At 37.2% G+C, this 16,103-nt stretch overlaps 3 protein-coding genes and 1 long non-coding RNA gene across 7 annotated transcripts; 1 reads left to right on the top strand and 3 right to left on the bottom strand.

The window, feature by feature from the left end:
• Positions 1–161: 161 nt before the first annotated feature.
• Positions 162–5,010, bottom strand: LOC111483171 (probable 2-oxoglutarate-dependent dioxygenase ANS). 3 transcript variants are annotated; one of them, XM_023129327.1, is made up of 3 exons: positions 4,043–5,010; positions 1,005–1,253; positions 162–616 (listed from the first exon to the last, which is right to left on the bottom strand). In XM_023129327.1, the coding sequence occupies exons 1-2, from the start codon at positions 4,907–4,909 to the stop codon at positions 1,005–1,007; spliced, it is 1,116 nt and encodes a 371-aa protein (XP_022985095.1). In that variant the 5' UTR covers positions 4,910–5,010; the 3' UTR covers positions 162–616. The 3 variants fall into 3 exon arrangements, with proteins under 3 accessions (XP_022985095.1, XP_022985093.1, XP_022985094.1); XM_023129325.1 differs by having other exon boundaries at positions 162–586; XM_023129326.1 differs by having other exon boundaries at positions 162–532.
• Positions 5,011–5,946: 936 nt separating this feature from the next.
• Positions 5,947–9,018, top strand: LOC111483169 (oxygen-dependent coproporphyrinogen-III oxidase, chloroplastic). The gene is made up of 8 exons (XM_023129322.1): positions 5,947–6,637; positions 6,762–6,837; positions 7,644–7,738; positions 7,936–8,019; positions 8,174–8,261; positions 8,345–8,469; positions 8,559–8,657; positions 8,732–9,018. The coding sequence occupies exons 1-8, from the start codon at positions 6,059–6,061 to the stop codon at positions 8,798–8,800; spliced, it is 1,215 nt and encodes a 404-aa protein (XP_022985090.1). The 5' UTR covers positions 5,947–6,058; the 3' UTR covers positions 8,801–9,018.
• A 119-nt stretch (positions 9,019–9,137) lies between these two features.
• On the bottom strand, positions 9,138–10,802 carry LOC111483173. Of its 2 annotated transcripts, none has more exons than XR_002718323.1 (2): positions 10,738–10,802; positions 9,138–10,160 (listed from the first exon to the last, which is right to left on the bottom strand). It is a non-coding gene; the product is annotated as an uncharacterized LOC111483173 (long non-coding RNA). The 2 variants fall into 2 exon arrangements; XR_002718322.1 differs by having other exon boundaries at positions 9,138–10,166; positions 10,738–10,795.
• Positions 10,803–11,261: 459 nt separating this feature from the next.
• On the bottom strand, positions 11,262–13,559 carry LOC111483170 (probable pectinesterase 8). The gene is made up of 5 exons (XM_023129324.1): positions 13,170–13,559; positions 12,851–13,022; positions 12,061–12,267; positions 11,715–11,974; positions 11,262–11,514 (listed from the first exon to the last, which is right to left on the bottom strand). Exons 1-5 carry the CDS (start codon positions 13,526–13,528, stop codon positions 11,364–11,366), a joined length of 1,149 nt encoding a protein of 382 aa, XP_022985092.1. The 5' UTR covers positions 13,529–13,559; the 3' UTR covers positions 11,262–11,363.
• Positions 13,560–16,103: the final 2,544 nt, after the last annotated feature.

The raw sequence follows: 16,103 nt of genomic DNA, 5'->3' as shown, positions 1-16,103 counted from the left end.
TTTTTTTTTTTTTTTTTTTATTTATTTATTTATTTATTTATTAAAGTTCATTTTCATAATAATAATCACTTCCGAATTTATTTATCAAATTTCTAGAGGAATCGGTAACATAAAAACCTTATGAAAAGTGAAGACATATATATATTTTTTTTCTTTCTTTTTTCAGATTCATGGAAAATAGGAGAACTAAATAGAATATTATCGAAAGCATAGGACTCAAAATGACATGTCATTTTCGTGGTGATGAAGTTGACCTAGTCTTCAAAGTCCAGACCTTTCAAGAATTCAAATGAAACTACATTCAACATCGATTACGGTGTATCTTTCTTTTCGAGTAGTTGAGAACCATTCTTCTACACGCAGCCATCGGTATCGAACAAGTTCATATGTAATCAATGTTTCATTTGATTTGAGATTCTACCATATGGATATGGATTGGTAAGAATCTTGAGTTGAGGAAGATGCAAAGAATCTTATTCTTCTCTCCATTGTCAACTGATCTTCAAACCTTGTTTAGGAGAACTTGAAGAAGCTGCAAAGAATAAACTTGCCTTGTCGAGAAAAAATTTATGAGGCATGTGATTCCCTGCTAACATATGAAGCTACACAAATCAAGCTACATGCACCCGTCAAGAAAAAATTTCAAAAACTTCGATCTCTTTCTCGCTCCTATTTAGCTTCCACAAAGAAAGGGCAGGAGCCGAGTGACAATAACATAATGTAGGGTCTATTTGGAATAACTTTCTAGACTCTAAAAATACGTAAGAACACTTTATACAGACTCGTCAAGATGTTAAGCACTTAGAAATTCATTTCAAACAGACTAGTAGAGACGTTAAATATCTCGCTCCCTAACTCCCATTAGAATCTTAGACAGATTGTTCAAATTTGATTCATAAAGATGCTGAATTTTTTTCAATGCACACTAAAGAGAACAGAAATCAAGCAGAAGAAAAGTGAAACCATCAGGAAAGGAAACAACAAGAGGACAGGAATTACAATACCTAGTTGTGAAGCTTGATTGCATCCAGATTTCTTCTTCCTTGAGGGCCGTTTGAGTACCATGATGATGTATAATCTCCAAAAATAACTTCGCGGTATCTAAGGGGGGAAGACTCACTGACAAGCTCTGCAGCCGGAGATATTTTTACTGACTTCGGTGGATCATGAAAAGCAGAGATCGAGAGTCTTGCCCTGCTAGAGTTTGTAGTCACTCTATGCTCCGCACTCTTGCACTTTCCATTAGTTAAAATCTGCATGCAATCGTATGCGATTGAAGTTCCTAATTATCTTGATAATAGAACCAAATATTGAATAAGTTATAGAAGAAAAGAGAAACTCCTCACACATAAACAGGGTGGCCAGACACATTATCAGTGAAGCAAAAATGTCAAACATATTAGTAACTGTAAAAACAAAATGCTGGTGTTGATAGATAGAAGCTATAGACATGCCTGTATGATCATATCAAGCCATACAAATGTTTGCAAGCAATGCCTTTCTTGACAAAGTTCTACTTTAATTATGAGGCTGGGAGCATGGGAGATTTAAGAACATCTAGGCCAACTATTGAGTAGACAGGAAAAACCGTCATAAGCAAGTTTCAACATGGATTGATGACTAATTGAGGTGGGTACCAACTTCCTTCATGACAAACAAACAAAAGGCAGGCGCTCAACTTTAGATATGTTAAGAACAAACAAAAAGTAGGATCCTAAGTCTCAAATTGGTGTCCGGGTCCTTAATCCTTCATCATTTGTACACAACCTCAAAAACCGATGCAGAGAAACATATAAATCAGCGAAGCTCAGAGAGGACATCTGGAGAGATTGAGGAAATTTCTATGTTATCGGTTGGGTTGTTCAAGCTCCACTAGACTCCCAGCTGAAACTCACATATAGAGGAAACTTTTACAGGTCATAATTTTGATAATACAGGATAGTCTCACTGTACCGTTTATACAATGACAATGTAAATTGATTATCGAGGCCAGCAACTTGGTTGTCTTGCTCCATCTTGAGATATGCAAGAGTCATGCTACACAGCAAAATGCTTAGCTAAAATTGGAACAGGATGTTCCCCATTGGCCTAATTCTTAACAAACAATGGCTCCATAGAAGACAAATCCTCATTAAGCCTAGTGGGAGCACTCTAATCTCAAAACGACAGCCACCCACAATGATATTTAATTCCCAAGCCATTACAGCAAAAGTGGTACATGCCAAATCCTTAATCAGGTGGGGTGTGCAACCCCATTGCCATATTCTCAGCCAGTAGCTACAGATAGAAGCCAAAAACATAAACTCTAATTTCACAAGACATGCAAGCAAGTGGGTTTCCTATTCACGTTCAAACCTGGAATCTAAAAAAGAAACGTGTACTACCCACCACAGCAACCCACACACTCTTCATGAGCAGTCAAATAATCCAGTTCACACATTTCGAATTAGTTAGTACATGCAATTGCAAGATGATCAGAGAGTACAATGCACAATTTTCACACTATAGAGAAAGACGCATCATTAGTGGAAGTCAGTGAAGAGAACTAGAAGGACCCCGTGATAAGATTCAAGGGCCACTAACCAAGCAGTACCAAATATCTTATGCAGCTGTTCTCTAATCTACCCCACCCATGAGCATAAGTACTCTGATCAAGCACCAATCTTGAAAGGAGCATGGAACTTCCTGTCAAAAGAGAGCCCCAACCGACCTCTTCTTCCAGTCAAAGGCATCACCAAGCTGAAAGGGTTTAAACCTAGGAGTAGCAACAGCAAAGGATACATCCCTAGTATCCTACGCGTGGCCAATATCACCGGGGAGATTCACTCTACTAGATATGGTGAGGAAAAGCACTGCCAAGATGTGTAAGGCTTCTCATCCATAAAACCAAACATGGGCTCCTGAGCAATCAGCACCATATTGACGTCTGCTTAATGAGTACTCAAATACAGGAAGATGATATCAGAAAAAAGAATTAGTACCTTACGACTTCTAACATGCTAGGATCAGACTACAACCTCTAGGAAATTAACTCCCTAGAGAATTTGAGACATCCAAGTTTTTCCCAAGCAGAATATTTCCAAAATTCTGCAAACTCCCCCACCACCTTCTCTTCACTTAATAAAATAGCAGTGCTTGGGTGTGATGAGAAAAAATAGAATTTAAAACAAAAAAGACAATCCTACACCTAATTACTGAACTGACCTCCACCGTAGACTCAAGTGCAAAGAGTTCATTAGACGATTACCCCACCATCATCTTGTGTAGAGCTATAAGCTATTCTTCTTCCTCATGTATGGATGGTCTATTATGGCCCCTCAAACTTTGATCTTGTTCCAAAGCTTGAAGAGAGAGAGAGATGGGCTAGTCAATACTGGAGTTGACATCATATAGAAGCCGCTGGTAAAACGTAAAGTCTATATAACACGTGAATTTTGACCATTCCAAGGGAAGCTAAAAGTAAAACTCAAGAGTCAAGGGATTTCTTGAGTTCTGAGGATGACGTTCTACTAACTTGCAGATAAACAATCAGTAGACTGAAGATACTAGCTAGGGTAAAGAGTGCAGTATGGAAGGGCAAGAACCCAATTCAATTCACAAAATACATGAGCCTGGACCATTGTTCTGTGGCTAATACCATGTTTTTCATTAAACAACTGATTGGCACCCAAGTAAATTCATCAGTCCTGAATCGTTCTCATTCTACTATTTCCTTGAGAGGGTGAGATGTCATGATGATTCCCACGGTTATTTTGATTCAAAAAAATTTAGAAAGAAAAACTACTTGAAATTCTATATCCATTCCCCAATAGTCACTTGGATAATTTACATATAGCTCCTCCTCCATACTTATTTAGTCTCTTACTTCGTTATAATTCAGTAGCTGGACTAAAGGAAACAGAACATAAGCTTGCCTGCTAATTGCCATTCACCGGGCATGGATAATTCAGAGGAACGAATAACATCAAAGCAGATGATGGATTTTGCAAATGCTGGTTCATCAAAGATAAGACAAAAAATTGAAACGGAGGCATAATCTAACCTCAGTTTGGTCGGCCAAAATGACGATAATGGCATTAGGAGACAGAGACTGAACAGTGACCCAATCTCCTTGCCCGCTGAGAACCTGAAGGCCCTCAACATCATCTTGTATTAGTAGAGTGATGGCGCCAATGTCGGAATGGGTTTGCAGACCAAGCGTCAAGCCAGGCTGAGGACATGGAGGGTAATAACTGACAGTAATATTCTGATAAAAATTTTCTTCCCCACCCATCCCAGTGATGGCATCCTCCATCCACGACGAAGGCAGCCCAATACTTTCAGAGATAACGGCTAGGAGCCGCTGAGCAAGCAATTTCATACAATCGCTGTACTGAGCCATAAGCTCCCTGTAACCGGAAGGAAAGTGAGGCCAATTAGAAAGATTGCGGCGTGAAAGCGGCAGCGTATGGTGATCGAAATAATCTCTCCAGTCAAGCGCCGAAGCCTGCGATTCGACTTCTTTATCGACGAGCATTTGTGTGCCATAACCCTCGGAAGCAAAGGATTTAGGATCGCAAGCGTATGCGAGCTTATCAGAGACGGGACAGTCTCTAAAGAAAGAGAGAGCCGCAGTCCTCATCTGGCTCAACAATGATGAAGGAATTCCATGATTGATGACATGAAAAGCTCCCCATTCGCTGGATGCTCGCCCAACGGCGCCTCGAACGGCGTCTCTATGGTCCGGATCGAATCCGAAAAGGTCGATCACCGGAATCCTGAGGTCAGTGGAAGTGCTAGTGGCGGAAGGACGGTGATGCGGCGGCTGGATGTATTGGGGCGGGACCTGAGACGGCTGTGCTTCGACTAAGTTTTGAACTCTGATTACTGATTCTCCGCCGGCGAGGCTTTCGGATGAATGTAGCGCCATGGTCGATGAATTTCAGCTGGAAATCGGAGGTTGATGATTCATAGAATACATAGATCGAGGGTTTTTTTCTGATCTAAATTCTGTAATAATCTATGCTCTGAATGGATGAAGTATAGATTATTTATATATATATATATATATATATATATATGATAATAATAGATTTTTTATTTTAAAACTTTATATATATATATATATGAACTAATTAAGGTTTTATTATTAATTAATTAAAATATAAAAAATTCAAATCTCTGTTCTTCCATTACAAGGAAGCAAGTCGAGCTAGCCGAGTCGACGGCGAGCCGTACACAAAGATGGCGGCGCAGGGTCGGGTCATGGGGAGACTGGGCTGGGTCGAGACTACTAGCGCGGGCTGGCACTGAAGGAATGGGCGGGGTCAAGGGCTGTGGGCCGAATACTAGATGCGCGCATTGATGTTGGGCCGTGGGTCCGATGTTGGATCTGGGTTCCCGAGCCTGCCTAGCTTCGGAACAAGCCTGAAGCCTGACGAGGCTTAGGCTCAGGACTAGCTTCGATTCCCGAGCCTAAAGTACCTATGACCTTTTTCTCGAATTTTTTTCCTCTACTTTTTGGGTTTTTTTGAATAATTATTAAATTCCCCAACTCTTTCTTTCTTTAATTTCCACCGGTTTATTGCTAAACCTCGTCCGGTTCGCTGTTTCTGACGGAAGTTGTGACCATGTAACTGGGTACGTTACGGTGTGTTGACGCGATGGTAATCCACGCGCGCTCGCCCACGGTAAATCGTCCCTTGTATTTTCCGGCCACCCACCTCATAACGTATTAAATATAATTTTATTAGCCAAATTGGATGTTTATGCTTTGTTTACAAAATTGGGCGAAATCAGGTTTCTGAATAAATGATATTAATTATCCAAAATAAATAAATAAATTAAAAAGACAAATAAAATGTTTTTTTTAATAAAAATAAAATAGAATTATTAATTTCAGTAAAATTAGAAAGAAAAAAAAAACGGTAAACGATTAGGCGATGGAGAAGGAAATCTTCGTTGGTGGGGTTCCTTATCCTCCTTTACTGCAATTCTTTCTTCTTCTTCTTCGTTTTCCTTTGTTCTTCCCTCTATATAGATCTTCAATTCTTCATCCTTCTCTTCAATCCTTAAAGCTATGCCGTCCACCGCCATTTTCTCTCCTTCCTGTTCATCCTCCGCCCCTTTTACTCCCTTCGCGTTTTCGCCTTCTTCTTCTTCTTCTTCTTCCAAGGCGTTTTTAGCTGTTACTACCCGCAAGCCATTTGGTTCCCATTTCGCTAATTTGAAGAAGAAATCTCTGTTCTCCAGACAGAATTTCACCATGGCTGTTTCAATCGAGAAGGAAACCCCCATCGCCGTCCGTCCCGATACGTTCCTTACGGAATACGATGAGGCCACGGGAGGCATCTCTTCCGGCTCCTCGTCGATTAGGGCTCGCTTCGAGAAGATGATTAGGGATGCTCAGGACAGTGTTTGCAAGGCCATTGAGGAAGCGGATGGTGGGGGGAAGTTTAAGGAGGATGTTTGGTCTAGACCTGGTGGTGGCGGCGGTATCAGTAGGGTTCTTCAGGATGGTGCTGTGTGGGAGAAGGCTGGCGTTAATGTCTCGGTTGTGTATGGAGTTATGCCCCCTGATGCTTACAGAGCTGCCAAAGCTGCTGCTGGGGATCACAAGCCTGGGCCTATTCCTTTCTTTGCCGCCGGCATTAGCTCAGTTCGTAATTTCTTCTCTTCTTCTTTTGTTTCTTTTGCTTTCCATTTATTGATCTGCTTTCGTTGCAATTCAAAGCCCTGCGTTCTGTTACCAATGTTGCTTAAGCAAGGCATAAAATGTGCAGGTTTTACATCCTAAGAACCCATTTGCACCAACTTTGCATTTCAACTACAGATATTTCGAGACTGATGCTCCTAAAGGTACAAATATGTCTTTCCATACGTTATTTTCTCATTGGGTAAAGAGAGATTGATAATGGGTCCTAAGATGTCATTGAGATTACATGTGGGTTGGAGAGTGAAATGAAATATTTTTTATAAAGGTGTGGAAACCTCTCTCTAGTAGACGTAGACGCGTTTTAAAACCGTAAAACTAACGACGATACGTAATGTGTCAAAGCGGACATTATCTACTGGTGGTGGGTTTGGACTATTACAAATGGTATCAAAGTTAGACATCGGGCGGTGTGCCAACAAGGACGTTGGCCCCAAAGAAGGTGGATTGTGAGGTCTCACATTGGTTGGAGAGGGGAATGGTACATTCCTTATAAGGGTGTGGAAACCTCTCCTTAGTAGACATTTTAAATTCGTGAGGCTGACGACGATACGTAACAGGCCAAAACAGACAATATATGCTAGCGGTGGGCTTGGGCTATTACAAATGGTATCAGAGCCAGACACCAGGCGGGTGTGCCAGCGAAGACGTTGGGCCCCAAGGGGATGGATTGGTGAGGTCTCACATCAGTTGGAGAGGGGAACGAAACATTCCTTATAAGGGTGTGAAAACCTTACCCTAGTAGACTCGTTTCGAAACCATGAGGTTGATGGCGATACGTAATGGTCCAAAGGAGACAATATTTGCTGAGGGTAGGCTTGGGCTTGGGCTGAACATGCCATGTTCTACTCTAGCATGTTTTTCAATATGGACACTAATTTGTGATTCTTGAACGATTCACAATGAGAAAGGGTGTAACCTTCCATATATTCTTCATTTTCATGATCTGCAGATGTTCCTGGTGCACCTAGGCAATGGTGGTTTGGTGGTGGGACTGATTTAACTCCTTCTTACATCTTTGAGGAAGATGTCAAGCATTTCCATTCGGTAAATAACTTCTCTTTCATCCTTCAAGTGTTAAGAGATGTCTCTTATGTAGTTGTGCATCATAATCATCCTTATGAATGTCGGTATTTGACAGTCTTACAGGCATTTGTGTTCATCCACATCGACTTTATTGCGAGTATTTTCATTATTTGTTAAATCTTATTTGTTCATCCTTGCCACAACTGCTGCTTATTTAGGTACAAAAAAATGCTTGTGACAAATTTGATCCATCCTTCTATCCTCGATTCAAAAAATGGTGTGATGACTACTTCTACATCAAGGTATTTCATCATTCTTATACTTTTGTTCATGTTTATTATAACGAACGATGCAACTTCTTTTAAGAAACCAGGACATTCTATCTATAGTTATGGGATTGATGTTCGTTTAAGAAACCAAAACATCAAACGAATTGAAGTTATAATTTTATTGCAGCACCGAGGCGAAAGACGAGGACTTGGAGGAATATTTTTTGATGATCTAAATGACTACGATCAGGAGATGCTTCTATCATTTGCCACCGGTAATTACACTTCAAAATGTGAAATGAATTGATCTCTTCTCCCACTTGAGTTCTGTGATAATGTATGCAATTCTGTATTACAGAGTGTGCCAATTCTGTGGTTTCTGCGTACATACCCATTATAGAGAGAAGAAAGGATACCCCATTTACTGAACAGAACAAAGCATGGCAACAACTGCGCAGGGGCCGCTATGTCGAATTCAACTTGGTATGCATTCTGGCAATGAAGTGTTGGAAGAACATGTTATAACTTAAATTTTGCCTGCCAAGTTTAAAACTTGTTTGCTCGAACGGCAGGTTTACGATCGAGGTACTACATTTGGACTGAAAACAGGAGGTCGGATTGAAAGTATTTTGGTTTCTCTTCCTCTAACAGCTAGATGGGAATATGACCATGTAAGATCTTCTTGGATGACATGAATTACATGAGGAAAAAACTGTGTTCTAAATTTGGTTGTTTGGATATGCAGAAACCAGAAGAGGGAAGTGAAGAATGGAAATTACTGGATGCATGCATCAACCCCAAAGAATGGATCTAATATTTGCTTTTAAGTAAGTTCTAAATATGTAGGTTCAGATGAGCAATATGAGGTTCTTGAAGAGGAAGAGGTCCTAATCCGCGGCTTCTTTGCTCACTCACTCCCTCCCTTCCCTCGTTTTGGTTGTGTATTTTTGTGTTCCTTTTGATTGAAATGTAACATTTCCAGATTAGCTTGTTCTTGTGTTTGGAATAAATTAGCTTGTTCATGGCCCGGTAGACTGCGTTTGGCTTTGGATCGAGTGCTAAGCACGTTCGATTGGGATGCTGATGTGTTCTAAAATTTATACTTACATTCATAATTTGTATGTTGTTTTAATAACTATATTGAAATGAAATGAAACAAAGAACAAACTACCAATGGACACGTTAGTGTGAGGAAATGGAACAAAGAACATAAAGTAGCTGTAGAGACGCATTAAGCCAATAAACTCCACCTAACAAAAGCAACAGAACAAAGCATTAAACCAGAGAGGGAGTGTGGAATTCAGTTTTTGGGAGGAAGAACAAAGCATTACCATTATAAACTTCCTAAACAATGAAACTTTAAGAGAACTATAACTAATCATAAGCAGGCATTGAAAGGTGAGGATGATCCATAACTGAAACCTCCCATCTGGTTTGCTGCTACCCTTTTCTTTCTACTTCAAACATCTTTACGGTTAAGGCACAGTTCCACCAGTAATGCCGAGTTTCTAAGATCGGAGTACGACAAAGTACGACACGTTATCCGTGAAGCAAAGTTGTCGACTAATATCTGGCCTTAAGCCTTCATAGAACAGCCTAGCTTCCAAAGAATCGTCTGGATTTAGTTCAGAAACAAGAGAAGACAAGGTAATGAATTCTTCATCATACTCAGTCACGGTTCTGTTTCCTTGTCCCAATTTCCAGAGTTCACGATGCTTCTCATGCTTCAACGAACTAGGGAAATATCTCTTATAGAATAAGTCCTTAAACTTCTCCCATGTCACTGCAGCCCCATCAGCATTCAAGTATCTTTTTGACACTATCCACCAAGAAAGTGCTGAATCTTTCAGTCTTAAACAAGCAAAGGAAACCTTTTGCTCGTCTGAACAGCCTATGCAATCAAAGATGTTCTCTAACCCCAAAACCCAGCGTTTAGCAACTAAGGGGTCGGTATCCTCTCCAAACCAAGGAGGTTAACAGACAAAAAACTGATTGAACTTGCTATTATGTTCTTCAGTAGTCTGTCTAGCAGCAACTACTCTAAGCCCTTCCCTGATTAAACTGCAAATTTCGTCACAAACATCTCCCAAATTCATAGCTGGCTCAGCTGCAATTAGGGGTCTGTTAGTTTTCATTGTAGAGACAGCTGGTATTCGCTTGAGCTATTCTTTTTCCTAAATCTCCAACATAAAAACCAGAGAAAAAAAAATGTAAACGTCACTTAAGCTACTACTTTTCTAAGTTAAAATCAGGCATCAAACACCTAATATCCAGAACAATGCTTCGCCTCTAAGCCACGAACAGGCAAGGAAAACAACATGCAACTAGAAGCAGAAAACCAACAAATGATCAAATAACTTCTCATCATCTGTTTCAATTAATATAACTAATAGTACATGAACAGAATAATAAAATTTGAAAAAAAAAAAACTTGATCATCTCAGAAGGACCTCGAAGTTCAGAACCAAAAAGTGATCACTACATAAAACCATTAGAAGTAAGAGACAAGCTCCACAGTTCCACAAAATCAAACAAAATCAAACAATGCAACATTGACGGAAAGATATTTCGATCGAGAGATCAAAGAAAAGCGACGAACAACAACGAAAGAAGAAAACAATAACTCAAAAATCGATGAACGCTTAAATCCAAACCCTAATCGAAGAATACAAGTAGATAACTGGACGAAGATGAATCAGGATTGAGTAACAAAAGGGGAAGACAATGGAAAAGATTCAGAGAGCTTCATACCTGCTCGGGAGACGATTTTGGCGCTACAGTTCGAACGAGTTATCTATTGCCTTACGCCTTGCGGAAAAGGAGACGTAATTAAACCTCGCAAAAAAATAATTTTCTTTTTTCTTTTTATAAAATAAAATAAATTAAAAAGTAAAAAATCGAATATTATTGAAATTACTAATTTGATCTTCTTTTCTCTTTCGTTAATGTTTTACATTTAAAAATAAAAATATTTAATTTATAGTTGAGATTGTTGGATGATAAAAGTTCTACATCTGCTAATTTAGGAAATGATCATGCGTTTATAATCAAAGAATACTTTCCATTGGTATGAGGTCTTTTAAGAAGCCCAAAGTAAAGCCACGAGAGCTTATACTTAAGGTGGACAATAACATATCATTATAGAGAGTTATGTTCATTTAACATGGTATTGAAACCATGTCTCGTATTTTGTTCAAGATGAAGTGCTGGATGATGAAAGTCTCACATCGACTAATTTAGGGAATGAATACTCTCTCTGTTGGTATTTGTCCATTATTATTTACATCACGGAGACAGTAATTTTACATATTTATAATATAATTAATAATTATTATTAATAAAAAAATAATGAGAATGTATGAAAGAAAAGGAGAGAATTAATAGGGTTGCAGCCATTGGTCTGCGTCGATGAAGGAGAGGTTGAGGAAAGGGGAAGCTTGAGTATCATTGAGCCTCTGAACATAGGGAGCCCTTGCGCTCATGTTGGCTCCTGTTCCACTGCAGTTATACTCTCCATAGAATATCGTCCTGCAAATTTCAATTTTTTTCCATTATCAAAATTCCTTAAATAATAATTATGGTTTTAAATTTCGACCATAAACTAATAATAAAGACTAAATTAAGCTTTTTATCAATATTTTAATATTTCTATAAATATTGATATTTAAAACTAATAAATTTAGTGGATAAGACGTTGGTAATTTCGTAATAAGAAAAAAAAAACGTACTGGTCCCTTGCGGGGTCATTAAAGTCATTCCATCCCTCCGACGCAATAATATCCGTCATGACGGTGTTAGCAAAGACGACGCGAGAGAACGGCCGCCACGCGCGACCGAGCCACACTCTGCCGGTTCCACCGATGCTGCAATTAACAAAAGCAAATCCAGAGTTCTCGTCTGCGGAGGCTCTGCCGTGCGCCGTCACGGCTCCGTTCACGAACTTCGATCCTTGCGGAACTGGATTCGCCATCGAAATCATCTGGCAACTCTACAATGTGGCAAGATTTTCATAATCGCGATTCAGAAATTTATCGTCAAATCGAAATCGGCGAAAAAACTAGGGCTCCGATTTACCTCGTAGTAGGATCTTCCGTTTCCGAAGATGAAATCGATGGAGCCTTGGATGTAGCAATCCTTGAAGTAATGGCGGCCGCGGTCATCGTGGAGAGTGTCTTGAGCGCCGAAGAATCCGCAGTTCCAAAACGCCGCCTGGTCTCCGCCGATCCGAATCGCCACCGCCTGTGCTCCGATGACGCCCGGCCCTGGAATTGGCGCCACATTCTACCAAGGCACCAAAATGTTTACTTAACTTTGCGGGTAGTATCTTTGGTACTGAATTTGGGGTTTATTTATTTCCCTTTCTATGGGTTTGGGAATTTCTTTTTTAGAATTAAAATTTATTGGTTAATTTAATATTGTTTTGATAATGAAAGTCTATCATCAAAGAATACACACTCTATTTGTGTGAGACCTTTTGGAGAAGTCCAAAACAAAGCCGCTTATGTTCAAAGTAGAAAATATCATACCATTGTAGAGAGTCGTGTTCGTCTAACAGAGTATCAAAGTCATGCCGTAAACTTAGTCGTGCCAATAGATTGGTAAATCCTCAAATATCGAATAAAGAGCTCCAAAAGAAAATGAGTCAAGCCTCCTCGAAGACAGTAAAAAATGACTATGACTCCAAAGGAGTCGAGCCTCGGGGAGAGGTGTTGGATGATGAAAGTCCCTTTCGACTAATTTAGAGAATGATCATCTATTTATAATCGAAGATTAAAAAAAAATATTGCTTTCCCATTTTTTTAATAAAAAAATGTCATAAAGGAAGAATCTATTAAATTATAATTTATAATTAATTAGAAATTACCATGAAGCTTATATTCTTGGCAATAAAATTGGAAGAGAAGACTTGGACGGAGCCGCTGTAAAATGTGCCATGTGAAGAATTGGCGGTGTCGTTCCAAACAATAGCTGTGGTTTTGTAGCCTTGTCCTTGAAATGTCACGTTCGGTTTCGATCTCGGAACCATTACCTTCTCACTAAAAAAAACAATAAAACGTCACATTGAATATATTGATAGTCAATCTTGTCTTATTGTTTATCAATAAGGGTAGTTATAAAACAAAAACAAAATCAAAGGGTATTTTTGTAATTTACAACAAGCATTATTTATATAAAGAGTTTACAAGTAGATTCCAGTGTTGATCCATATTAAGCTTCGTTTGGAGCTCATATTCAACACAGCGTCGACAGCTGCTTGTACAGTTGTAAAATTGCAGCATCCATTTAGGTCAACACATAAAACAGAAGTGTCGACAGTTTCTAGTGGGAGAAGGGCGGTTGGGAAGGTGTCACAAATGGAACCGATACTCGTTTGGTCTTCTTCATCAGCCGAGGGTTTATGGTGGTGGTGGTGGTGGCAGTTGAGGGAGTCGTCGAGGACGGAAAGGAAAGGAGGGGTAGGAATGACGACGAGGAGCAAAGCGAGAAAAAGAGGAACGAGAGAAGAGAGGGCAATGTTAATGAGGACGTTATTACGAGTCATAGTAGTATATGGAGGGAGTGTATGGAGATAGGAATACAAGGAGAAGAGGAATGAAAAATTAGGGTATAAAATAGGGAAGAGAGACAAATAAATAAATAAATAAATAAAATAAAATAAAAAATGGGGCAAATAGGATGGACTTTAAGTCAAAGGGTTTAGATGCCATGTCTTACAATTCACCCTGTCCAACTGGACCTTATTACTTCCCCACCAATCTCTCTCTTTCTATTTTCCTTATTATTAAAAAAATAAAAACAAAAATTAAAATTTTAAAAATATAATATGTTAAATTACTGTTGCTAAAAAATTTTAAAATATATTTTATGAGTTTTTAAATTTTTAATTTTGTGTTGAATAAGTTTTATGAATTTTAAAAATTAAATTTTTTTTTAACTATTTATTAATCATGGTTTTTAACTTTTCTAAATAAATAATATAAATTCTTAGTTAAAAAACTATTTTATTTAGTTTTAAAATACAATTTAAATTTTAAAAACAAGAAAATATATAATAAAAAAAAAAGTAATATATGTAAACTTAATTTTTAACCATTAAAAATTGTTTAAAAATTAAATGCTAAATATTATAAATAATTAAAACGAGCAAGGCCGCCTATGAAAACTTGGGCCCACTTTTGGGCCTTGAATTTAAGCCCATTTGAAGAGGGTCAACAAATGCTATACTAAAATATAAATAATATTAGAAAAAAAAAACACCTTTAATAAAAAATTATTTAAATTAATAAAGAAATTAAAATGCTTACAATTTAGTATTTACCTTATATTCACATCAACTATATTTTGTTATTTTATTTTATTTTTTTACATATTTTATTTACAATATAATAAGATTATCTGATTATTCATTGACATATAAATAGAAATTTTGTATTTAAAAATATGAATATAATTATAAAGTAAATGAAAAAAATTATTTCTAAATTATATATAAGCACATTTAAAAATACTTTCTATAACATTAAATAAAATAATTCATATCATATAAATAATAATTCACTTACATTTAAAGCTCCATTTACATGTTTTTTTTTCTCTTTTTTTGTCCCCTTTTTTACTTACCAATCCATTCCCAACATCATCCCTGCTCAATCACTTACGATATAACTTTGGTCATAGTTCAAACTTATTACTAGTAGATATTATCTGTTTTGGCATGTTACGTATTATTGTTAGCATCTCATAATCCATCTTCTTGGGGTCAGCATACTCATTGGCGCACTGTTGATGACTGCCTCTGATACCATTTGTAACAATTAAACTCACCGCTAATAGATATTGTTCACTACCGATGACTGCCTCTAAATTGACAAGTTTGAAAAGAAAAAAAAAAAATCAAAATTATGGGATTTCAATCCATGGGCATTAGTGTTTGGGATTTGACTTTGTTCCAAAGGACCCCTTTTGGATGGGTTTAGTGGGACCTTAGTTTTTGACGTGTAATGAGTGGTGCATGAGCTTCCCCATTTTCCACCCCATTTCATAATTTCATTTTTTCAGGGAAAAAATGATGATGATAATAATAATGAATAATAAAAATACAATTTGCCCTCGAACATATTCCCAAAATTCAAATATTTGTACTGAATCAGAACCCGAATGATAGATCGTCAAATATAAAAAACGACTGAGAAATGTCATCTTCAATCTCGAGGAACCTTCTTAATCGGCAACAACCAATAAATCAATGTGAATTTAAGAGTAATTTTGAAAGGAAGTACGGATGGTTCTCGTCAAAAACTGGTTATATATCTTCTTTAAAGGTTCATTTTTTAGAGCTCTCGAACAAAATACATCATTGAACCTCCACGTTGAGCATAAACTTGCATGACTTTATTTTTAGTTTTCCTAAAATGTCTCTTGTACCAACAGAGATAGTGTCTCTTAGCTACTAATATACTCGTGATCTTCATTTTCATTATTATATATATATATATTGTTAATTTCTATATGAATGAACTCTAAAATAATTTTTTTTGGAAGAATTTTGAATTTTAAATATTAAAATGGAACTAATGTAATTAAAGCTTATTCAAAAGCTATTTCATAATTTAAAATAATAATTTATTATTATTTATTATTAGTAGTATTTACAATTTGGCTCCACCACTAATGTATCTTAGAACATTGTTGGTGCGCGTGACAATGGAAAATCATTTCTATTTTATTGGGTAAATTATTCCATTGTTCTTAAATTCCACGTGTGCAGTATTTTAAATAATTTTATTTATATTAAAAAAATCATTCTAATCCCGAATTTTAAAATATTACACTATTATCTTGAATATTGAATTTATTAAATAAAACGGTTAGCAAATATGGTTCTATTTGATTTTTGTTTTTAGATTTCGTTTTTAAAACGTGTATGTTATGAATAAATTTCTACATACTTATAAAAATTGTTTAAAGTCTAATGTCTCCACTAACATTCAATATCTCACATTTATCCCTAATTTAAAAATGTAATATTTTTAACGTATTACATTTTATTTACGATAGATTAAAATATTTTAATTTTTTTTTTAAAAAAATAGACATTTATGCAAAAAAAAAAAAAA

The sequence above is a fragment of the Cucurbita maxima genome, unplaced genomic scaffold (genome assembly GCF_002738345.1).
Source record: "Cucurbita maxima cultivar Rimu unplaced genomic scaffold, Cmax_1.0 Cma_Scf00008, whole genome shotgun sequence".
Lineage (NCBI taxonomy): Eukaryota > Viridiplantae > Streptophyta > Magnoliopsida > Cucurbitales > Cucurbitaceae > Cucurbita > Cucurbita maxima.
Note: the sequence above shows the minus strand (reverse complement) of the source record. Positions and strands in the feature narration are given on the sequence as shown.